This window comes from Terrapene carolina, unplaced genomic scaffold, assembly GCF_002925995.2.
Source record: "Terrapene carolina triunguis isolate 2854851 unplaced genomic scaffold, T_m_triunguis-2.0 Scaffold113, whole genome shotgun sequence".
Taxonomy (NCBI): Eukaryota; Metazoa; Chordata; order Testudines; family Emydidae; genus Terrapene; species Terrapene triunguis.
In genome coordinates, this window is record NW_020664464.1 from 3,241,461 (window position 1) to 3,266,888 (window position 25,428).

At 40.5% G+C, this 25,428-nt stretch overlaps 1 protein-coding gene across 2 annotated transcripts in view; it reads left to right on the forward strand.

Annotated features, from left to right (window-relative positions):
* Positions 1 to 25,428, forward strand: part of CCDC171 (coiled-coil domain containing 171) — a 215,773-nt gene that overhangs the window by 47,977 nt on the left and 142,368 nt on the right. For both annotated transcript variants that reach the window (XM_024211088.2, XM_029911722.1), the window contains 4 exons: positions 6,633 to 6,725; positions 7,947 to 8,107; positions 15,310 to 15,448; positions 25,307 to 25,409. In XM_024211088.2, the coding sequence (XP_024066856.1) occupies positions 6,633 to 6,725; positions 7,947 to 8,107; positions 15,310 to 15,448; positions 25,307 to 25,409 (496 nt within the window). The remainder of the gene's footprint in view (positions 1 to 6,632; positions 6,726 to 7,946; positions 8,108 to 15,309; positions 15,449 to 25,306; positions 25,410 to 25,428) is intronic.

Genomic DNA, 25,428 nt, shown 5'->3' on the forward strand with positions numbered 1-25,428 from the left:
GATTTCTCAAATTGGAATGAATTAGTCCAAAGGAAGAAAATATTCTTTCTACACCGGCAGTAGCTGCTTCTGCCGGTGAAGTGAGATTATCACTTCAACAGTCTCTGAATCCAAGTGCTTAAGTGATTTCCACCAGTTCACTGGTGTGACTTTCTTTAAAACATCATCAGAAAACACATATTTCTTGAATGGTTCACTTTTAGATCTGAAGTTTATTATAGTTGGCATTATGGAGGGATGATTGCTGGATGTCCATGTCATAGCCAACTCCTCTTCTTCAGCAGTTAAGGTTTGACCCTGGTACCAAGTATTGAGAATATTTGCAAGAAAATGAGCTGGAGATAGTGCTTGTCCCATTGGGTTTTTAATGCTTGTAATTTAACTCTGTCATTGCATATTTCTCTTTTTAAGATCTCACTCAGTTCCTTCCAAATTTCAACAATGTCAGCAATAAAACAGCTATTTCCCTGCGTTTTGTTCAAAGCTGCAGAAATAGGTTTCAGGGTACTCAGCATGTGTTCAACATTTCTCTTAAACCCAATGTTGAAAACTTTGGCTGTGACAGTGCCATCTATTTTCCATGATTTTGTTCACAAACTGTCATCAGATTAGGCCAGTTCTTGATATAGTGCTCAAAACAGTCCACTACTGAGTTCCATCGCACGTCTTGTGGGAGAGTTAGCTTGGTTCCTCCCACTTTTTTCAGAGCAGCTGCTGCAAAGTGGTTGTTACGGAAGTATTTTGCAGTTTCAACAACATTAGTCTTTATTTCTGGAACACTGAAGTCTTTGGCTAGGAGGTGCATCAAATGAGCACTTGAGCTGTATGTTATTAGCTTGGGACTCTCTTCACTCTCTTCTAAATAATTTCTTCTCATCTTGGATACATTTGCAGCAGTCTGTGACCAAGCTGCTTACTAGACATTTGAATTTTTTTTTCACAGTTTGTTATAGCTTTTACTGCTACTTCTTGTAAGTATTCTGCTGTGTGTGCATTTCCTGATTATCAATTGTTTCTGTAAGGAAGACATTCCCTTCTTCTGTTGTCACACAAGCACATACAATAGGATCATTGTGGACATTGCTCCACCCATCAAGACTCAGGTTAACAATTTTACCCTCTAGACCTTTTGCACACTGCTCAATTTCTCTTTCTTACACTTTATCCAGCAATTTGTCTGAAACAGTTGCTCTGTTGGGTGGACTGTATCCTGGTCTTAATGACTGAACCATGTTAATGAAGGGAGGATTCTCAATCATACGGAAAGGAGAGTTTGTTGTGTAAACAAACCGGGCAATTTTTTCATCAATTACCTCTTTTTGTAATCTGCTGGTTCTTATCACAAACTTATCTATGGTGGTTTCTGGATGATGGAGATTATTTTTTCTTTTTGCTACAGGTGGCTATGTGACATACATGATGTGACTGAAACACTATCATTGGCAGATAATTCTGAAACTATAGAAAATGATGGTGATCTTGAAGGTGGATAGTCTTCAGAATCCTGTATGTTGAGGATGGATTCTCCTAAACAAAATAAGTCAATGCAGTTATTTAATTATTACCATACTGCTTATTTAGTATTACTGATTGCATTCACTGACACTCAGTACTACCTACCTCATAGAACTGGAAGGGACCCTGAAAGGTCATTAAGTCCAGCCCCCTGCCTTCACTAGCAGGACCAAGTACTGTCTCACCCCAGATCCCTAAGTGGCCCCCTCAAGAATTGAACTCTCAACCCTCGGTTTAGCAGGCTAATGCTCAAACCACTGAGCTATCCCTCCCCCTTTAAAGGTGAAATTGTAAAAGGAAGATCTACCTATTTCAGCTATTTATTTTTTATCACAACTGCATCTAAAATGATAGTCCCATAGAGTAACAACTATATTTTTTGCTCAAACATGAGAATTCAAGAATAGTCCAGAAGGAAGACAGGCAGTACTTAAGAAAGAAGTATGAAATAAAAAAGTTTACCAACCTGAAGATCCTGCATGTTCAGACATGTTTCTTTCATCATCTTCAACGCAGCTTCCTCCTGAGAAGGAACACTTCTCATTATGTTGTTTCATTCGGGCAACCAGGCCTTGCATTTCTTTGTTGTACTGTTTGCATTTTGCATGCATGCCTGTCTTACCCACAGGTAGAGAAACTTAATTAAAATAGTCCCAAATTGGGTCTCTTTTACTGCCTGCTGCCATTATAGATTTTCCCTTCTAGTGAGAGAATGGTATGGTAAATCTCAAATCAATGACGGTTACACTCAGACCTCAAGACTTCTGGAATATGCTGCTCAAGACTTCTGGAATATGCTTTTCTACTGCCCGTCCCTCCCTTCTCATATTTATCTCCAGACTTCTTCTCCTTGTCCAGATCTATTCCACCCCCAACAATCTTCTATTCATTTAACTTCTTGAAACTTTGCACTTTTAGAGAGAGGTAAGGGATTGACTCTCTGTGTACACAAATTTGCAGAGGGACAGTAGGGTTGAGGTCTGTTATTTCTCACCTCTCTATATAATTTATTTATTTAAAAACATTTTTGCTGTTAATAAGCATGTTATCTCTGGAGACACAAATCCACAGTTTGAGAACTTCAAAACTAAGCGTCTCTGATGGTATCTTCTAGACTGAGCACTGAGTCCCATTGGGTAGATAGAAAGATTAACCTAAATCTATACAGAAGCCCCTGGAACTCCATAAGATTGGGTCCCTAACTAGTTCCATGAACTATTGGAACTCATTTACAAAACTTTTCTTAAACATTACATGAATATATTGTCTCATACTATAGAATTAGAATTTATAATCCCTATTCCATGATGAGAGATCTTTGAGCTATAATAGTTTTAATTAAGATAAGTTTTTTCTTCAAAAAGCATTTTATCAAAAAAAATTCAATTTTAAATACAAAAATCAGATTTTTTTTAAATCATTGATTTTTATCCACCCTGTTTTTTTGGAAGCATTTTTTCATTAAAAACTAAATTTTACAAGGAAATAGTGACTAAAAGCAGAATTGGGGGTCAGGATTCCTGGATTCTATCTCCAGCTCTGCCAAGTAACTGTGTGATCTTGGGTAAGTCTCTGTACATAGGCTCAGTCATCAAAATGAGTATAATAGTACTTACCTGTCTCTCAGATTTCCAGTTCGCAGTTTATATCCATCTTTCCACAGTGTGCACAGGGCCTTGCTAATAACACCTTAGCACCTAATTTACTTTTCATTATGTATACTGTTTGTTTACTTTTTTTACTGTCTCAGTTTGTATAAGGAAACTAGACTCACCAGTTTGACATTTTTGTAAAAGCAAGTTACTCTTTCTAGTTCTCTTGCACTAGCACGGTGTTGCATGGAAATGCTGGGAGATGTTAAGCAAATCTTCCTAACTCACTGTTGCAGGTATCTCATTAACTGTACTGTAGGTGTAAGGGAAAGTGAAAAGATTTGCTCTCTGGAGAGGATGAAAGGGTCCAGGATCTGGACTGAACTATCTTTGGGGAGGAATGCTAGCATTGGGGAGAAGGCTTGTGTTGGAATTTGTTTGACTGTGAATTTCTTTGTAAATAAGGCAAAATTCCTGGGCAGATGTAAATTTTGACCCTATGCACAGTTTGTGGATTTTCTTATGGATAGGGTTGACAACTTTCTACTCGCACAAAACTGAATACCCTTGCCCGCCCATCCTCTGAAGCCCTGCCCCTTCTCCATGGCCCCGCCCCCACTCACTTCATTTCTCCCTCCCTCTGTTGCTCGCTCTGCCCACCCTCACTCGCTCTCTCATTTTCACCGGGCTGGCTCCGAGGGTTGGGGTTTAGGAGGGAGTGAGGGCTCCGGCTGCAGGCTCTGGGGTGGGGCCAGATATGAGGAGTACAGGGTGCGGGAGAGGGCTCCGGGCTGAGGCAAGGGGGTGGGGTTTGGGTGGGGATGGCTCCGGCTGGGAGTGCAGGCTCTGGTGTGGGGCCGGGGATGAAGGATTTGGGGTGCAGTGGGGTCTTCAGGCTGGGGGGGAGCTGAGGGGTTCAGAGTATGAGGGGGCTCTGGGCTGAGGCAGGGGGTTGGGGTGTGGGAGCGGGTATGGGTTCTGGGCTGGGGGTGTGGGTTCTGGGGTGGGGCCAGAAATGAGGTGTCCAGAGTGCGGGAGGGGGCTCCGGGCTGGGGCAGGGGGCTGAGGTTCAGGGGTGAGGGATTTGGGGTGCAGGAAGTGGATCAGGGCTGCGGCAGGGGGTTGGGATGCAGGGGGATGAGAAATCTGGTTGGGAGTGCGGGCTCTGGGGTGGGGTGAGGATGAGGGGTTTCGGGTGTAGAAGGGGGCTCCGGGCTGGCACCGAGGGAGTATCAGGGCTGGGGCAAGGAGATGGGGCACGGGAGGGAGTCAGAGGTGTAGGCACTGGGCGTCATTTACCTCAGGCAGCTCCCGGAAGCAGCAGAATGTCCCTCCTCTGGCTCCTACATGAAGGCACAGCCAGGCAGCCCTGTATGCTGCCCCGTCCGCAGGCACCACCCCTGCAGCTCCCATTGGCCGCCGTTCCCAGCGAATGGGAGCTGGGAATCGGCGCTTTGGGTGGGGGCAGTGCGCGGAGGCCCCTGGCCCCTATGCCTAGGAGCCGGAGTGGAGACATGCCACTGCTTCTGAGAGCCACATGGAGCCAAGGCAGGCAGGGCCCCTGCCTTAGCCCCACTGTGCCGCCAACTGGACTTTTACCGGCCTGGTCAGCACACTAACCAGGATCCCTTTTCGACCGGGCATTCCGGTCAAAAACTGGACATTTGGAAACCCTACTTATGGAGTACGTTTGGAAAGCTACTTACAGTACTCTAGTGTTCATTCCAGCTTTAGGTCTTCAACAGGATTAGGCACCAGCTTCAGAACTTTCTGGTTTTTGTGTGTTCTCCAAGGAACCTGTAATATGCAAATATGAAGTAGTCAAAAAAATTTCACTCACTCCTAGGAGCTTCTGTAAAACACTTGTTAATATTTCAATTTCTTCTGACAATCCTAAATATTCTGAATCCAGAAAAAGTCAAAAATATTTGCTATTTTGTCTTACCTTTCCAAAATCACTAACAGTGAATACAGTTGTGTGACTTCCTGTGTGGTTAGATTAAAACCTAGTCCTCCAACATTCTCTTTTTTCTCTTGATTGCACTAGGTGTGAAGAAGGAAATTTGAGACCAGCTAGTGGTAGAAGGAGTTTTTGACAGTTGTGCTGAACTTGAGGCCACAAAATAGTTGTAGGATTTGTTCCTTCACTGGATTCAATCATCCATCCACGTGAAAGACCCTAGTAGTGGTAGAAAACAATATAGTTAAGGTTGCAAATCAGTTTAGATTATACCAAGACTTCAGTCATTTATTTTCTAAAATATTCACCTATTCAGCTGAAATTTTCCAAGCTTGGTCTCTGCCTAAATGTCAATGATTATTTTGTTTTGTTTTTATTTAATGATGATTTTGAGAGAGAATTCTTCAGGTTTTTCTTATTTAATTAATTAATTTTTTGAGTCACACAACGGTTTAAAATATACATAAAATTCACACTGCCTCTTCCTCCCTGGTATATATCATTGTTCCTTTTAAAGGTCAATTTCGCCCCCCCAACAAGCTACATAAATTTGAAAGTAGAAATTTGGTATGGACATAGTTCATAATGAGTTGTATGTGCCTTGCTAAATATCGGGGGGGAAATTTATTAGAAATAAAGTTGTGAACGTTTGAAATTGTACTCGGGCACAAGTGCAATAGAAAATCCCATTAACACTTGAACTATAACATTCAGCATAGATGTGCTGCACATGTGTGTACAGGTTCAATTGCAAAGTGAGATAACTAATCAAAATGGGTTTTAAACAGCCAGGATATTTGCTAAACAAGTTATCCACTTCCTCTTCTCCTCACTAAAGCCTAGGAGAATGATCATAGGACAAGGACCCAAGCCCTAATAATACTTTACAATTAGATAGCATGTTAGAAATATTATATAGGCTTCATAACATCCTGAGGCAAAGAAGTTGTGATTTGTTGGTAATCGCATAGCAGTTTATTTATAGCATCTTGATTAGCACCAAAATCTCTTTTCTGCGGTCCCAGACATTAACCATAGTCCCTCCCAAACAAATCATACTGTCTTAACTATCTCATCACTGAAATGAAGATTGTACATTCTATACTGCAAATCTCTGTCTGGACTGTATTATATTGTGTTCAATTGGCAATTTCTTAGTAATACAGAATGTTGAGCTTTCAGTCTTATCTGCTCATTATTTGACTTCTGAGTGCCTCATTTCTCAATATTAATATTGCATTAGTAATAGATTTTTTTGTATGGAACACAGTAATTAAATAGAAAAATAATTTATCAGTACTGGGTGTGTGGGGGTTTTTTTTAGTTGTTTTTGGTGAATTTAGCTAAATTCCATTCTTTTGATATCTGTGCATATATTTTGTTTAAATAAACATGTAGCAGGGATAAAAACCAAAATAGCCTAATGGCAGGGAGTGTGGATTCCTAGTATAATAAAATAGTGTTTACCTAAAGAATCCTACACCTTGAAAATCCTTTTTAAAATCATAGTCCTATTTAAGTTAATATCTGTCTTTTGGGAATGTAAATATTTTTCATATTTTTAGGCAGCTACTGTGAGAGTGAAGAAATTGGAAGAAAATATTGAGGCAGAGAGAGCAGCACATCTGGAATCCAAATTTAATTCTGAAATTATCCAGGTAAACCAGTGTCAAATATTTGTGGAATTTCCACAGTTTATGATGGAGCAGCTAGTAGATCTGTAAGGCCCCAATCCTGAAAAGATTTATGCCTGTGTTTAAATTTATATATGTGAGTAGTCCCAATTCAGTAGGACTATGTACACTGGCAGCCTATGGAGAAGTTTTTGCAGAAACAAGGCCTAAATGTGTACTAGTTATTGCATGACTGTAGGGGAATTTTTAAAAAATTGTGGCAAAACTGTCAAAAGAAAATGGCCTACTATTAAAACATTCCTTTACTGTTATAAATACCCAATAATTATATTTTTGCCAGGATTGCTGATGGAACTGAATGAAGATGTAAAGCACATATGCAACTGTTTCATGGGAGCAACAAACTATGTAACTCAGTCGGTAGTTCTCTCTGAAACTACTGTTTAAATATGATTTTCAGTGAGCAGATTTGAACTTCAAACAAAATGGTAGTACAGTATTGGCAGATAATAAACGTGAGCAAGCTTGCTATATATTCGTCAAAATTCAAATTTTATATTATACTCAGCTTGCTCTAGACGGTCTTTCAAATAAATAGTTAATCACAGTTTACTTTAAAGAACAAACAAGGAAACTTAAAAAGGTGCTGAACTCATTTTCAAAATTTATGCTTTTCATTATTTGTGCTCTTTTTGCATTCGGACTGTCATTTTATTTTCTTGTTCTTGTACCCTCTAGTCCTCACTGGAAACACTTTTTAAAATGACCATTACACTAATATAAAAAAGAATAAAGAAAAAATATATTAAATTTTCCTCCTTTACAAAATATAACTGAATTGGGAGGGCAAATTTAAGACTGGTAAGATTTTCTATTAGGAATTGATGCACATGGAGTTGTCACATTTCTGCTCTCCATTGTATGGAACTCTAATCTTCACTATTAATCCTGTGCTTTATGTTTTAATGGAACTGGTTTCATGTACAAAAAATAGAAAACCTCTGACAAACCTTACCAGTGTACTTAATTTAATTAATAAAATCTAAATTCCACCAAAGTATAGTAGTCTGAGTAAAAGCACCTTATATCTTTTTATTTTTCTCTGCTCTTTATGGTAGGTATTCATATCCCTTTGTGTGCTCAGTGCTCCCTCACTCACACACAGACACAGCAAAAGAGAACACTGCTGAAGATTAATGATAGCTTTCCCTAACTTGCTTTAATTGCTTTCTTATCATTTGGTAGTTAAGGATTCGAGACCTTGAAGGAGCTTTGCAGGTAGAAAAAGCCAGCCAAGCAGAAGCTCTTTCTGATTTGGAAATGATCAAGAAAGAGTTCAAAGAGGTGGAAAACGCATATGAGAGAGAGAAACGTAATGCCCAAGAGAGCTTGGAAAAACTCAATATGTAAGTTTATTTATCTACTAAATGTATTGTAAGCCAGCAGTAACAATGTGTGTAGTATTATAATTTACATCCTTCTTAGGTTGCAGTCACTAGAAGATGACATGATCACACACACTTGAACAGGCCTGACATTCCATCAGTGCTGGTACATATACACACTGTGGGAAGATAGAGAAATGTAACCTATTGTTATATGGATCATTTGCAAAACATTCATATTGGGACGCTTGCTAGCAGCGGTGCATGTGACAACATTTTTTTTCATCTTAGCAAGTTAATATGGATTTATTTTTGTTAGGGAAATTCTAATTTACAGATTTTCATAGAGAAGCTGCAGATTATTCATGGCGAGGAATGCCTCTTAGCTTTTGTATGCAGTGTTGTTGTAGCCATGTTGATTCCAGGATATTAGAGAGACTAGGTGGGTGAGGTAATATTTTTTATTGGACCAACTTCTGTTGGTGAGAGAGAGAAGCTTTTGAGCTTACACGGAGCTCTTCAGGCCTGGGAAACTTGAAGCAGGTTTTTTCTGGGTATTTGGGTGGCTTATTCCATGATGCAATCTGCTTCTCTCGTGGAGTGTTGTTGTTTGGTAAATGTTGTTTTGAGTGAGTTAAGGTGTATATCCCAGAGCATATTCTGTGGTGTCTGTGTGTCTGGCTGTAGATAAGAGATTTTTTGGTGTGTTTGGGTGGTTATTGGATCTGCAAAGATAGCTGCCTCTCCGCCCAGGCCTAGCCTGGACCTCCAGTGACTGGGGGAGAGGCACCTATCCCACGGTCCTGGCCCTGGCCCCAGCCCGAGCCCCAGCCCCAGAACTGCCACGGCGGGGAGAGGTGCCTCTCCCCCCCAGCCCAGGTGTTGCTGTGGGGGGAGAGAGCTGGGGGAAGTCCTCTCTCCCTGCTGTAGCCCTGGGGCAGCCTGCACCCCAAACCTCTCATCCCCAGCCCCACCCCAGAACCTGTACCCCCAGTCAGAATCCTCAACTCCCCCTCCCCCACACACTTTAGCCCTGTGCACCAGACCTGAGCCTCATCCCACACTCTGAACCCCTTGGCCCCACCTCCGCCACATTAATTTTGTTTTGTGCACCAATAAGGAGGTGATGCGTCACACATCACCTCCATATTGGTGCACAAAACAAAATTTATTCTGCCCATAAGTGGGAAAAATTAGAGGCAACACTACCCCAGACTCTCTTGAATCATGATGATCATGGTTGTTGCCCTCAGGAAAGGGTGAATTCATATTTTCCATTACCTGGATGACCACCTGCTCATTCTAGCTTGGCCAGAGCCACCTCCCCCTGGCCATTCTGTCTGTAACATCAAATACAACACTTCCAGGATTTTTTTGGATCTTACACAGTAGGGCAGAGTTAGATTCCGTGAGCCCGTGGCCCAGATGTTATTGTATGACCGTAATATGTTACATTTTCTCACCCAAACTTTACAAGGACAGCATGTCTTCTCAGCTCTAGTTTTGGACAAAATAAAGCCCCTCAAATCAGCTTATCTAAACCATGGTCACCTAAGAATATTGATGAAGTTTCATTTTTCCAAATTTATCCAGCGATCTTGCAGTTTTCAGAGAAATCTTTGATTCTATAGACTCCTCTTCGTCACTCTGCTCTTGTCTCAAAGAATTCTTTCCCCTTTCAGCCTATAATTTTGTTAGAGCTTCTCTAATGGTCCATTATGGTTCTATGTGGCTCAGAATCTCAAAATTAGTAAAATCTCAACTTCTGAGTGGTTAGAAAACTTTGATCCCAAGGTATGATTTCTTTCCTTTTTGGAAAAAGAGTGAGTGTGTACAGACATGGAGTTGGGATTAGTAAAGTATCTTTTATTTACAGTATGTACAGTTACTACAGAAAATAGCTTTGAACAGTTGCTAAAGGAAACATATTGGGTGTCTATAATCAGCACAAACAGACTTTCAGTGCTTATGCACTTATTTTGTTTGTATCCTGTGCATAGTGTAAGCTTGAACTCCTCTTCACAATACACCTTTTGTTTGATATGATTGCATGCTCCAGGTGTCACTTAAAACTGGGGAATGAGCCTCTCTGGTTGGTGCCTGCCCACTTTAGAATGTCTTAGGGGGGTTTCAGTACCAAAGGGGCTCCCTTTCTTAAACACAAATGACCAAATTTATCCCTGGTGTATCTTTGGTGGAGTTAACCAAGGAACTCAACTATCCCAAGAATCTGCTCTCTGCTGTTAACTTCCATGCAGGCATGAATATTTTGCAAAAATTCATTGTTCTACAAATGGTGACGCCTCCCAAATACACTGTAGTATTGATTTGTCTCAGTGACTTCCTACATGAGCTAATTGGTTTTCATTTGGGAGATTTCTGCAATATTTTAACTTGTTTTGATGCTTTCCTTTTCACCTTGTGTAAAACTTCATTAAATGTATGGATTTGATCGTTTTACAATTTATGGCATAATAAATTTGGGATAAGAAGTAGAATGCATGCTCTAGATCTTAGTCTTTGATCTAAATATTGATGAACTTTGTGCTATGCATTAAACTTCCTTTATGAGATAACCCATTTATAAACATATGTGACTGCTTTAGTCAAAGATTATGTTAATTAGTTTATCTGTCAATGCTACTTTGCTCTTACTCTCCCCGTTAACTTATCATTGTATGTGGTATCAAGTCTGTGAATCCAACTCTTAGGGTATGTCTACACCCAGCTGCTAGTTCGGCGGCTGGCAATCGAAGTTCTGGGTTCGACTTATCGCGTCTTGTCTGGACGCGATAAGTCGAACCAGGAAGTGCTCGCCGTCGACTGCGGTACTCCAGCTAGACGAGAGGAGTACCGCGGAGTCGACGGGGGAGCCTGCCTGCCGCATGTGGACCGAGGTAAGATCGAACTAAGGTACTTCGAACTTCAGCTACGTTATTCACGTAGCTGAAGTTGCGTACCTTAGTTCGATTTGGGGGGTGAGTGTAGACCAAGCCTTAGATTATTTCAGTCAAGATCTTGGAATCAACCAAGAAAGTGATTTTAAGGCTGGAGATTGGTGAGGCTACATGGCAGAGACTTTAGGCTCCTAATGTTTTAGCTTGAGTAATTCATCTTCCAGTCCCCAGTCCTCCTCCCTCTTGGTACCTAGAACACTGTAGAATCCACTGAAGTCCACGAAACTTAGGAAACCAATTATCTCTTATTGTTTTAGCTGTCCTAATATGACTGTTAAAGGAAAATATTTTACTGCTTTAGTAAAAATTTCCAGAGGCTTTCTCTTTCCACTATCCTTTCCTTAGGTATTTTTTACTTCTTCCAGGAAATATTTAGTCTTTCAGTATAATTTTCCTAGCAGCTTTGTACTGTTCTGTTTTCTTAAAAATGTCATACTCTTCTAGTACGCACTTTTCCCCCCCAGCTGTTTTCAAACTGCACAAATATTGTGTTTGATCGGAGGTTCCTAAGCTGTGATCTGTGGAACGCTTGCAGGTGGTCACATGTTGCTTGTTCCTTTTCCATGCTTTCATCTGCTAAATCTTATGAAAAGATATCTAAAAATACATACATATTTTTTCATTTAAGAAACTGCTGTAATTGCCACAGGGATCTTATATAATTACAGATGTGTAGGGGAGGTGGTTCATGCAACTATCGCATGAACCTCCTTTCTCCCATTCACAGCCTTTTTATATAAACATGGTTGCCACCATGGAAGTTTGTGATTTTTTGGTAATCAGTAGGTCCGGAGTTATCAAAAGGGAATATTTAGAAAATGAAGACAGGAGGCAAGTAAAGTAGTACCTTTGCATTAGAACGCTCTTTAATGATCCATAACAGCCTAACTTGTTGCCATCGGGTTTGCCCACTGACTGTGGTCATCTGTTTTTTTCCCCCCCTCCATGCTACAATTCTTCTGTTTTTTTGGTTTGTCCTCTCCACCACCATTTTACATCAGAAGTCTATTGAGACCAAGCAAACATCCAAAAGTAAAACGAAATGCTTACCTCTGGAATGTTTCCTAATCTTGGACTCTGGCATGACTTCAGAATGGGATAGGGTGGTGTAGAGAAAGGACTCTGTATCCCTGGCTTCCTCAGCATGCTTCACTGCAAAGAGGAGAAAAAAGGGAAGGCCAGTATCGGATCTAGGTCATTTGAAAGAGGTCCCATCTGCTATTTGCTACACCTCTGTTTTTTCTCTTCACATTTAGTGTTCCAAACTATCAGATCTCTTACGCTAAAACAGGATGCAAAAAAATAGTTATGGACCTTGCTTTACCAATCTAGAAGCAAAAGTTGGATAATGGAAAAAATTCACAGGCGCTTTTATTTTATAAACGAAAAAGGGGTTAAGATCACCTAAATTGTTCCACACATAAAATTGGGTTCTGAGAATAAAACAAAAAGTGGCTTGGATACAGTACTGTTTGACTTTCCATGAATTTTGTTTTATTAAAGTAACTCTGTGGGTTCTGCCTTGGCAATTATTGTTAGTAGGGACATGCACCTGCAAGTGCTATGCACACTCAACTCCTGTTGTCTTTACTGGGACCTGAGGCATCTCAGAGCCTTGCAACATCAGACCATACATGTGTTTATTAATAGATTTTTGTGGACATAGTACAATAGCATTATTTGATTAGATGTGAATATGGAATGTTGTCTAGTGATTACAGCATGGGGCTTGACATTCAAAGTCTGGGTTTTATTGACTTCCTCGGTGGCCTTGAGCAGTCACTTAACTTGTCTGTGCCTCTATTTACATGGTTGTAAAATGGGAATGGGATTGTGAAATGGGAATAATACATACCAATATAACAGTGATGTTAAGTCTTAATGTTTTAATTGCTTTGATATTTGAATGTGCTCTGGAAACAAAAATTATAATAATGATTTAAGAATAAAAATTAAACCTTATAGAATTAGACCACGTTTGCATGATTCTTTGAACATCTGTTTGAAATTTTGCAAATTGTTCAAACTGTACAACACACAACTTAGAATAGTACACAACCAGATTTAATACACAATATATGGATAGTTTGGGTTCTACTGTTGCACATTAATTTAATAATGGTTAAAACCGGCAAGACTTCAGTCTTGAGGCAACTTCGGAGCTAATGGAAGTGGTGAATTTTTTGTTTGTTAAATGTAATCTACTCCATACCAGGGCCAAATTTATTTTTAAATTTATAATTTACACTAAATCATTATACCAAATATTGACAACAATTATAAAAAAAAATTCATAACCATGTTTTTAGCTGTCTTTCAAAATATCTTTAGAAAAAACAGATTTACACAAATTTCAGTGTTCTGTTATATTGTAATTGTTCACAAGAATAATTAAATAAAAATTAAATTGCATTCAGCTGTCTCGGATCTAATAATCTGTTGGATCAATATCAGAATCTTTATCTAGATTAAGAGACCTGCTTTTCTTTAAATTGAAAAACAAAGGTTTTTGCATAACCATAATAAAAGTATAATATTTTTTGGCCTTAAACCTAAGCTTGGAAAGAAATTAGAAAAACAGGAAAAAATGAATAGCCAATTTTTCCTTAGGGAGCAGCAATTTTTTATATCTAGAATTACTTTTAGAAATATTTGGAAATATATTTTGACTGGCTAATAATCAACTTTATTTTGATAAACTAACACTGGATTGTGAGAGGACATAACTGTTACAGTTATGACACCACTAGAATTAGAGATATTGAGCTATAGATTTTAAGTACTAAACCTTTATTAATTATATATTTCAATTGTAAAAAAAAAAAAATTAGAAAACCAAAATAAAATAGCCAGATACAAATGGCATAACCATTTTAGAGCTTAATTAACATACTTGGTTAGTACGTTAGACATGGAGAAAGAATTATCGACTCTAGCATCAGAACTAAACAGTGGTGTTCTACTGTTTCACCTCAATTGCTGATCTGGGCAATTTTATTAGCTGCTGTATCAGCATGACTTTTGCCAATTGAGTATTTTACAAACAAACACAGCCCTCCCTAGGATTGGGAAGGTAAGTTCTTCCTCCAGAGAACCCAAACTCACTCAAGAGAAGTGCCAGTTTAAAGTCAAACAGACAAACTGCAAGTCTTGTAATAAAGTTTAAAAGAAACAGACCCTTACCAGAGTTCCTTCCTCCCAACTATTCCTGAGTTTCCAGACTCTCCCCAAAGATCTGGTGATTAAAGTCAAAAGCAAACAAGTAGAGTTTCCCTGACTCAGAGGGGCTGTTGGCATCTTCAACCTCCCTCTTATAAGGGAGAAGATGACTGCTACTATCTTGTCACCCCCTTTCCCATTATGCTTTGCTGTGGAGGCCTACAAGTCTCGTCATCCTCTGGGACTTGGGACTGCATTTCCCAGGATTCCCTCTGACGAAAAGTGCAGAGAGCCCTGACTCTCTCGCACTTCAAGGCTGTGGTCCTCTGCCCTAGACAGAGTCAACAGTCTGGGTTCTCTCCCAAGCCACAAACTTCCACCACGGAACAACTTTCCTTCTCTCGGTGATGATTTCCCTTGTCCCACAAGTCTGTCTTGGATGGCTCATAAAGCATAAACATTCTTTACAGCAAATAGACAAACAAACAAATTCAGGGGAAGATCCCACTGTTAAAATTCTAAAAGCAAGGAATAGGATGGGATTTCTCACTCCGAACTCCTGGACATCACTTCCAGTGACAGTGAGTAATGAGGGTAATAATGTCCCTAGCATTTAGAATTCAACCATTGGTAGATGATTGTTTGAACATCTGTTTGACATTAAAATCCTATGCCCCACAATTTAGAATAGAACATAACCAGATTTCATATAGACACTGTGGGTGCTACTGTTACGTTTTAATTCAAAGCTGGTTAGGCAAGACTTGCCTGGAGACTGAATAAGAGTCAATTTCTGTGGTAATTGAACTGTGGTGAATTTTGTTCATTAAATGTAATCTAGAGGCCACATCAAGTCCACTAAACCTATTTTACTTATGACTGCAGGCACAGTACAAACACCTGGTTATCTTAAGGGGAGGTACTATTTCTATAAAGGCTTTCATTTAAGGAGTGGATTTTTTTATGAAAAAAAGTAAAGGCAAGTTTTAAAGCCTTATGGCATGAAAACACGATATATAGTACATCTGTCAATTGTGTTTAAAAGTATATAATGTTGGTTGACAAAAATATATTTGAAAAACCTGTTCTAACACTGAAACTTTTCAGATTCGAAAAAGAGTATTTTTCTACAAACAAGCAACTAAATGAAGAGATTGAGGAAAAGAAGAAAGTAATTACACATCTCTCTGAGAGACTCCAGGATAATGAAAAAAGTTGCAAAGAATTACAGGAGGAACTTGCAAAGGTAAGAGAGAAGCCCTGTGGCACTTGCTTTATTGGACCAGCAGATGACATTGTATATTTTACTATATAAAAAGCTGAAGAATGTTATGAAAATGATTTGATTGCACTGTAGGCCTAATCTAAGGGTATGTCTACATTTAAACTGCTACAGAGGCACAGCTGCAATGGTGCAGCTGCATGGCTATAGCGCTTCAGCCTGGATGCTACCTACACCTACGGGAGGGGTTCCCCCATTAGCATAGTTAATCTACCTTCCTCAGAGGTACATAAAAGGAAAAACTCTTCCATCGTCCTAGTGCTGTCGACAGCGCAGGTTAGGTTGACGTAACTATGTGTCTCAGGAGAGTGGGTTTTTCACACCCTAAGAGATGTAGGTGTGCCGATTGCAAGTTCCCCGGTATAGACCAGCCCTAAAGCTCTGCCACTGTCTTGCTAGTATGGCTTTGAGCAAGTTACTTCACCTCTGTGCCTCAGGCTATGTCTACACTATACATAGCAGGGAGGATGCCATCTTGCTGCTGAGAGGAATCATGCTAGTCAGTGAGCTGCAGCAAGAGTCTGCATCAGAAGGATCAGCAGGCTTGTTGCAGTCAATTAAAGAAAAGGGAAACTTGGTAGGAGGAACATTATATATATCCACCCATGAGGAACACGGTCCCAATTTGATTACTTTCCCCACCCCGGATTTTATGCTCAGACCTTTTCAAGCATAAAGTCACAGAACAGGAGTTTACTATAAGGGTTTAAAAGAGAACTAGATACATTCATGGAGGTTAAGTCCATTAATGGCTATTAGCCAGGATGGGTAAGGAATGGTGTCCCTAGACTCTGTTTGTCAGAGAGTGGAGATGGATGGCAAGAGAGAGATCACTTGATCATTACCTGTTAGGTTCACTCCCTCTGGGACACCTGGCATTGGTCACTTTCAGTAGACAGGATACAGGGCTGGATTGGACCTTTGGTCTGACCCAGTATGGCCATTCTTATGTTCTTATGACTTCCACCACTCATGCAAATCTTTGGATTTCTTGCATTGCTCTCATGTCTGCTCTTTCCAATGTTTAATACTTTACTTCTATCGTTACTTGTCCCTTGTCTTTCTCCCACTTGTCTCAAAATTGTATTAGTAGGCCACTGCAGGTACAACTGCAAGACCTCATAAGGGGACGGGAATGGTAAATTACTCATTTCACTTTTGTCTAACCCCAGCAAACAAACTGGTCACAAGTGGTTTTTTTTTTTTTTTTTTTAAATAAACCAAATGGTTGATGATCCCTGGGTTTGTATTTATTTAGATTATTTAATGACTCAAATAAAACACAGTATTGCTGAGTCATATTTCTTATTCAGACTGCTAACAATGCCCCTTCAAAAACTGGTAAGCTAATAAACCTGTTTCAGCAAAAACTTTACTCTGTACCCTCCTGGATTGGCTGTTTCAATTGAGTGTTTCCTCCCAGCTCCTCTCTTTCCTGAGAAGAGACCAACTTCTTCCATCTAAAGTCAAGGTACTAAGGGACACTTGCTCTAAATTAAGCCATCCTCTCTAAACCCCACAGAACCCGTAAGACAGGAATGCAACAGTGCCTCTTTGGCCACTGCCAATAGCTGGCTGATGTTTATTAGTGTAAAATTAGAGGCGGTGAGCTGCTGGCTGTGATGCTTCTCAATGGAACCTGGATGAGTACATACGCTCGCCATGTCATCTCTCTCTCTTGCTCTTTTTTCCTCCCCCTATCTCCCTTTTTTTTTTTTTTTTACTTTGCTTAGGAGGGTGTAAATTACACGTATATGCTTTTTGCCACTTGAGAGGTTAAGACTTCGGAAGAAAATCCTGAATATAGTTTATGGTAAAGCCGAAAGGAGCCCTCGAAACTAGCATTGCAGTATGACTGCAAGGAACATATTGGTTAGGTGGAAAAAGCTGCTGAGTGACTCAAAACCTCAAGATTGCCTTGAAGAGGCAGAAATATGCAAGCCCCCTTTTAAAAGGCTTCTTCAGGAGAGGTATTCAAAGCCCCTTTCTGGATTAGATTTTTTTTTTTAACTCATTTTAGTATTTTTCTCTGAAGACTTTTGTTTTTTATTTGAGAAGCTGGAATAGGTAGAGTGTGGTCTTGGTTTTTTCATGCTGAAGAGTTTTTTTTTATCATTTTTGTTGTTTAAAGCAGAAAGCTCTGGCTAAAAACTGAAATATATATGATATATTTTATTACCAAGCTGTCCTTTTTCTGAACTGAAATTGTCAGTGGGAGAAATGTTAATACTTTTAGTCTCTTGTATCATAATTACCGGTACTTTCTCTCATTCTTTTGTTTTAAAGTTAGACCTTCTCAATGTCTATTTTTTTTTCAGACTCAGATAATCTCATTCTATGGTTTCCCACTGATCTGTCTAATACAATGATTTTGTTTTAAAACATTTCAGGAAATATTACCAAACATTTTAAAATATTTTAAGGACAAACTCTTGGTTTTTGAAGTAACTTGTGTTGGAACCAAGCTCATTCTTTGGAAACTTGTATATTAAAAAGAACATTTGTCTTTATGGCTCCACTGCATATAAAGTAAAGCAGTTATGCTGCTTTTAATTTAAAAGTTCAGCATGTTGCAAAAGTCTGCCACAAATCTGCATGGATCAAATGTGATAGAATCTGTTAGTACCAGACAAGATTGCCTGGGCAATATTCAGTATGGGCAAGATCTCAAGATTTCCTTGTGTTATTGTTAGGGAAACTGTTTTCAGACTTGTTATTCTTTCCAACTAGTGTTTTAAGAATTTAGAGTCTGAAGAATAAGAATTTGGAAGAATGGGTATATACATTGTGGTTCAGAACTGGCTTTAAATCGAAATGGCTCCATCTCTATTCTTGGCCTCTTAAAAAAATAACTTGTGGCTAGAATTGTTTTTCTAAAGATGCTTTTGGATTTCAATTCCTGCCATCTAGCACCAGATAAACCCTAACTTTTAGTTGTTGAAGAGAAGGGGAAGTTGAAGCTTTTTATTTTGTGTGGACGGAGTTGTGAATGTACATAGTGAAGGTTCTGGGAATTTATCATTTTATTAATAAAGTATATTAGGAAACAGAATGAACTTTATTTTCTAGTGCAAACTTACTTTAATGAGAACATTTAAACATACACCTCTACCCCGATATAACGCTGACCTCGGGAGCCAAAAAATCTTACCGCGTTATAGGTGAAACTGTGTTATATTGAACTTGCTTTGATCTACTGGAGTGCGCGGCCCCACGCCCCCCCCCCTCCCGAGCGCTGCTTTACCGCGTTATATCCGAATTCGTGTTATATTGGGTCACGTTATATTGGGGTAGAGGTGTATATGTTCCTGGATTTTTCAAATTCCTCACTAAAATGTCGATATTATTTTTCCTGTGTTGGTATGTCAGCCATATATAATATTTGGAGATTCTGAAAGAATGCTTAGCTGCTTCTAAACTATTAAGAATTGAAGGTCATACTATAAGTCACTGCAAAGGTACTTCCTGTAGATTGGCAATATCTCAGATTCTGTAACAATGAAGTCAGATATGTTGATAAGCAGAGTATAAAACATGATTAGTTAATGTTTGTACCATGTTTTGAAGATATGAAGTGCTGTATAAATGCAAAGGAACAAATTCTGCTCTCAGTAATGCTGATATTAATCCAGAAAAAAAATTACTTATTCTATTCTCTGCTGGACCTGTCCAAGATTTTGTCGGGTTTTTAAAACTTGGGAGGGGGCATTCTTATTCAATTGAAGAGTCCTGCTGACTATAAAAACCAATCTAGCATAATTCTTGTTTCTTTTATCCTAACGGAAGCCATCCTCTGGAGTTATAGAGTACCTACAATACACACATACTTGTTGCTCTATTATTTAGGCTCTGATTCAGAAAAGCATTCATATTCAGGATGACATGTTCAACATGTGTTTGTCCCATTGAGGTTAAGTACATGCCTAAGTGCTGTCCTGCATAGGATAGACTTAACTGCTTGTTTAAGTGCTTTTCTGAATCGAAGCCTTAGTGAAAAACAGAGGTCTCTCAAACAGAGATGGCCAAATTTTTGAAGTTGTGCATCTAAATTGCACCTGAAAAATATATGTAATTGCATGTACAAATGGTTATTTATTCAGGTAAAAAATTGCATGTGCAGATGTGGGACTTGTACCTGTAATTTGTACACATGAAATGTTAACTGGTAAAACTTAAGGAGCCACCTTTGGGAAATTTTGCTATATAAAACCAATTTTAGTGTAATGATTTCTTCTATCATACTGTTCTTCCCTAGAGGTGTATCTTGGGTTTGTAGTGCACTGGCATAAATCTCCAACCAAAGTTGCAGCCATCTTGTGGAATTTTAGTTTAGGTGGTTAACCCTTAAAAAGTTTGATGTATAAATACATTATTGTATTACTTTCTTACTCAATGGTGGGATTTTCCAAGGAGATGGAGGGAGTGGGGAGCTGAGAGCCCTGGCGGCAGCCAGGCTCCCAGTAGGGAGTGGGGGGCTGAGAGCCCGGGCTCTCAGGCCCTCTCACTGCCCCTCTTAAGTCTGTGGAAGCGCTCCTGGTGAGGACGTGCTCCTGGTGAGGACGCGCACCACTGACAGAAGGAGGAAGTGTGGACATGAAAAACCACAGTAATTACTGTGGTGGCTGTAAGTTGAACTAACATAGGTTGACTTTAGTTTGTAGTGTAGACATGCCCTAAATCCCTCCTTCATGTGGAGTCCCCCTGAATTTCTTGTCCTCTCACACGAGGGACCTAGTGTAGCTCTGTTGCGTTTACTCCTTCCTCAACTAAGGAATTTCCTACGGAGCAGCACTGGTCTTAGAACTATTGCTTCTACTTGCAGATAGGGATGCCAACTTTCTAATTGCACAAAACCGAACACCCCTTCCTTGCCCCTTCCCTGAGGCCCCGCCCCTTCCCCAAGGCCCCACCCCTGCTCACTCCAGCCCTCCTCCCTCCGTCTCTCGCTCTTCCCCACTATCACTCACTTTCACCGGACTGGGGCAGGGGGTTGGGGTGTGGGAAGGGAGTGTGGGCTGCGGGTGCGGGCTCTGGGGTGGGGCTGGGCATGATGGGTTTGGGGTGCAGGAGAGGGCTCTGTGCTGGATTAGGAAGTTGGGGTGTGTGGGGGGATGAGGGCTCCAGCTGGGGTTGTGGGCTCTGGGGTGGGGCCAGGGATGAGGAGTTTGGGGAGCAGGAGGGAGCCCAGGGCTAGGGCAGGGGTTGGAATGTGTGTGGGGAGGAGCAGGGTGCAGGCTCCAGGAGGGAGTTTGGATGCGTGAGGGACTCTGGGCTGGACTAGGTGGTTGGGGTGTGGGAGGGGGTCTGAGATGCGGGGTCCCAGCAGCACTTACTGCAGCTCCCAGGAAGCAGCCACCAGGTCCCTGCATCCCCTAAGTGCATGGGCAGCCAGGGAGGCTCTGCACACTACCTTCATGCCACCCCCACAGCTCCCATTGGTTGCGGTTGCCAACAAATGGGATCTGTGGAGCCGGCGCTGGGGGCGGGATCATTGTGCGGAGCCTCCTTGGCCACTCATGCGCCTACGGGCCACAGAGGCCTGGCAGCCGTTTCCGGGATCTACACGGAACCAAGGCAGGTAGGGAGCCTGCCTTAGCCCCGGGTCCCCAATACACCACCGACCGGACTTTTAACGGCCCAGTTGGCGGTGCCAACCGGAGCCACAACGGTGCCTTTTTGACCAGGCATTCCGGTCAAAAACTGGACATCTGGCAACCCGACTTGCAGACTCAGTACTCAGAAAAATATCTTTACAAGCATAAGGACTAGAAACATTTTTAAAAATGTAAATGAAAGCTTAGATCTTGCAAAAACTCGTGGGGGCACCATGAATACACCCAGCCGAGGTCAGGCTGTAGTGTAGAACCTTACTCATTCTCATTAAGTACATGCATTAGGAAACTGAGAAACCCTTTGGTATATTCTCTGCAGTGCACATTCACATCTATGCTTAGGTTTTCCACTTTGCAAATTTAAGGAAAAAAAATCATAGGCTGCAATGATGGGGGAGAGGGAACTGGAACAGGAGTTAGAAAGGAAGGAAACTAAATTGTTTGTGTGTAAAATATAGAAGATCTGGCTAGTTTAAGGAATTTCCTTTTGATCTTTACTGCAATTGAAAAATAGATACTGAAATTGGCATGGAGACTTATGGACACAGCTAGCAAATGTGAGTACAGAGAAACGATGAAGACCGAATGTACTGACTAAAATGTGGTGAATTTAAAAAAATGGAAGGCTCGGGGGAAAAAAAGTACATTTGTTTAGGCATGCTTATAAAAAGACTTTTCTGTGGGCTAGATTCAGTATGACCTTGTCTGTACTAAAGTGGCTTATATTAAAAAGAAAGCATTTCTCTTACTGTGATATTGACCATACTGTTATATTTTCCTATTGATAGTATGCACTGTAAGGTAAATCCTTCTAATGTATTTGCATCCTGTGGAAAAGATAATCCTTTACAATATATTTGTATTGGCGTTCTGCAAATACAAGCACTTGTGTATATATGGATTTCAGTTGTGTTGGAAATTCTTTGTGAAGTATAGTACAAACTATCACATAAGGAAACCCATGTAAATGCTACAGGGGACCTAACACTGAAACGCACATGAATAATATATTAGTAGATATACAGCACATATAATTAAAATTGAAACAGTAAAACACATTTTATAAAATATTTAAACTGAATAGGGGAGAACACAGCAGAAAATTGCATATATTTGTCCTTGTTTGCCAATGATATGCTATCAGCTCATAAGAGAGCTTTTTGGGGGCCGACATTTCCCACATTGGAAAAACTGATTGGATCCTTGGATAAGTAGTAGTGTGTTGGTTTGTATGTAATAGACAATATAGTAGAATTTTCTTGGGGCTATGGAAAGTAAACTTCCTGTGCTATGAACAAATAGGAAGGAAAATTTATTCAAATAGTGAATCATAATTTTAGAACAGAAGATAAATAATGAGTAACTGGTCAGGATCAGAAATAGGAGATATGGACCTTCTTTCTTCACCACCCCTTCATTACAAAGATGTTATGAAAAGGGTACTTTTAATTATTGCTTACTTCTGACTTAATCCTTTCCCACTTGTTGTCCAGACAGATGTCATTTTTTGACTATGGACTTCTTTAATTGTAAACTCTTTGGCAGAGACCATGTCTACATATTCATTTAGACAGGGACTAGCACAATGGCCCCATTCTTGCTGAGGCCTCTGGGTGCTACCATAATATAAATATTTGATTATAGTCATCTGGAAGCTTCAGTAGCTTTCAGAAGTACTCCTGTGCACCTGAAACTCCCATTGGATACATCTACACTGCAATAAAAGACCCGCAGCATAGCCACAGCTCTGAGACCCTCCTCCCTTGTGGAGTCTCAGAGCCTGGGCTTGGGCTGAAGTCCAGATGCTGACCCAGCACCTGTGTCAGCTGACCCAGGCTCTGAGACTTGGTGCCACAGGTTTTTTTATCGCAGTGTAGAAATTCCCATTGTTTCTCATGAGGGCTGAGCTCTTAAATGCTACTATATGCATATGTAGCATATGTTTTAAAAATTAAGTAACTAAAGTTAGAGGGTTCTTTTGGCAGATTAATATTTAACAGAATATTAATATAATATACTCAGGGAATGTCTACATTACAGAGCCTTGACTGGTATAGCTATGCTGATATAGCAATGCCGACAGTTTGTGGAAAACAGCGTAAGCCAACAGGAGTTCTTCTGCCAGCAAAGCTAAACCACCTCTCCACATGACACTAGCTATGTCAACAGACGCACTCTTATGTTGGCATAGTTGCATCTATGAAACCGGGGTTTTTGTCGGCATAGCTGTGTCAGCTAGTAGTGTGATTTCACCCCCCCCAGCACTCCTAGCTTACATAGCTGTGCCAGCAAAGCTTTGTAGCATAGGCCAGGCCTTATATTCTACTGAATCTGGATGTACCAGAGTGAAGTAAGTGATATGTGCTTAAAGTTAAGTGCATCCACAAATACTTTGCTGGATTGAGGCCTTAGTATTCCTGTGAATATCCCAATATAGCCTAATGACAGTGAATGGCAATGGCTCTTGCTTAACTTGTACAGTATTAACAAATTTAAGCTTAATTGTCAGAGATCGGGACATGGGTGGTCATGCCTAGTGGTTGGAGCAGGAGTCGATAGCCAGTAATAGGCGTCCAGGGTCAGAGCCAGAGTCAAAGTCCAAATGCCAGAGCCGAGGGTCAGAGCCAAAGTCAGAATTCAGGAATTGGAGTTGAGCATCAGAGCTGGGTTACCTTGAGTGAGACAAAGCAGGGGCAGGATAAGGTTTGAGGCAAGGACAGGACTGGGTCAGAATTAAAAGTAGGAGAGGAGTGGGACTGGAACAAGGTAGGAGCAAGTCTGGGGCAAGCAGGCTCAGGAGCTATCACAGCCATGTGCAAATGTTTTGAGCAGCTGCTGAACTGCTGCTGCTGGGCTTTAGAGCTAGTCAGCTGACTCTTCCCGTCAATGAGGTGGTGCAGCCAAGCAAGCAGCCTAGGACAGGCCAGCTACACTTGTTAAGCTTCCCAGAAACTTGCTGTGCTGTGGGCTCTGAATCATTCCTGACATTAATGAGTGCATATTTGGCCAGTGTCAAGTGCTTAATGTGCTCCTGAACTAAGTGTGAAATATTAAATTCACATTTTATTAATATTCTTTAAATATTTTTCATATGAAAAGAAAACATGTCATATGGTACCTCAATATTTGTAACTACATAATAAGTTTACTTATCTAAACTCTTGCAATTACAAATCTAGCCCCTCCTTCATGTCTGCAGGGTCTGCTGCACAGAGGAGGGAAAAGTGTGATATGAGGTGTGGATGGAGGGTGTGGCCACAGGGCCTACTGCTATGCTGATCCTCCCACTCTTCCCCAGTGATAGTGGAGTATGGTGCTAAATCAGCTGATGGGCTGAAGCAGCCTTTGTGGATTGTCTGTGCAACTATTAGACTGGCTTGTGGGAAGGGTGCCTTTCCCATTGATCTGCCCACTGCCCAGCCCGTCTACTCAAGTTGGATGCTGGGCTGCCCTTTGAAGAAGAAACAATAATCGATGTGACATAACCATTATTTGCAATTTTATTTTATTCTAAATCTTTTCATACACTTTAATATTAAACTGGCCCTCGAAATAGGACCAGCCCTATAGTTTGAACAACAGCCTACCCACAAGGTCCCCCAGTGAAAAGCTTATTGAAAGAAAATCCAGTGCTGGGAGTTGAAGTGTTCTCCATTATTCCGTTGCTTCTGGGACATCAATCTCAAAAACTCTGCTTTCTAGTTAAAGAAACCACTATCTAGCAAGGAGAATATAGTTAACAATTGCACTTGGCAGCTTGCAACTACAATAGGTATGGGCTTTTCCAAAGCAGCAGATCCTTGATTTCCATCCCATCTTGTCAGAAGCATTGTGCCTTTCCAGATGTCCTTGCACAGTGCAACAATTAACTTTGTTGTTTGTGTACATAGGCAGCAGATAACGATTTTTATGGCAGGAAGAGAAAATTACTATACTCTTTGAAACTTTACTAATTCTGACTGCTTGAAGGGCCCACACACCCCTCCCCTGGTTTTTATCCCAAATGCATGTTAAGTCACACTGAAACACTGTTTTAGCTGTTTGTACCGTCATGTTGTACCCGCTTGATTTCAGGAAAAAGTAATGATGTGCAATGTGTCTTTTTGTATAATTTGTCCTACAGTAAAAATGTTAATTGTAACACAAGTCTTTTTTTTGTTTACCACTTTAATATTTTTTTTTCCTTCACCCATCCCCCTGTCAAACAAAGGCCAAGAAACGCCAGGCCTTCCTAACAGAGATGTGTGAAAACAATGTGAGAGAACTGGAGTTACTCTTGGACAGCTTTACTATGTCAAGCCAGCGGACAGCAGGTTAGTTGAAGGTATAAAA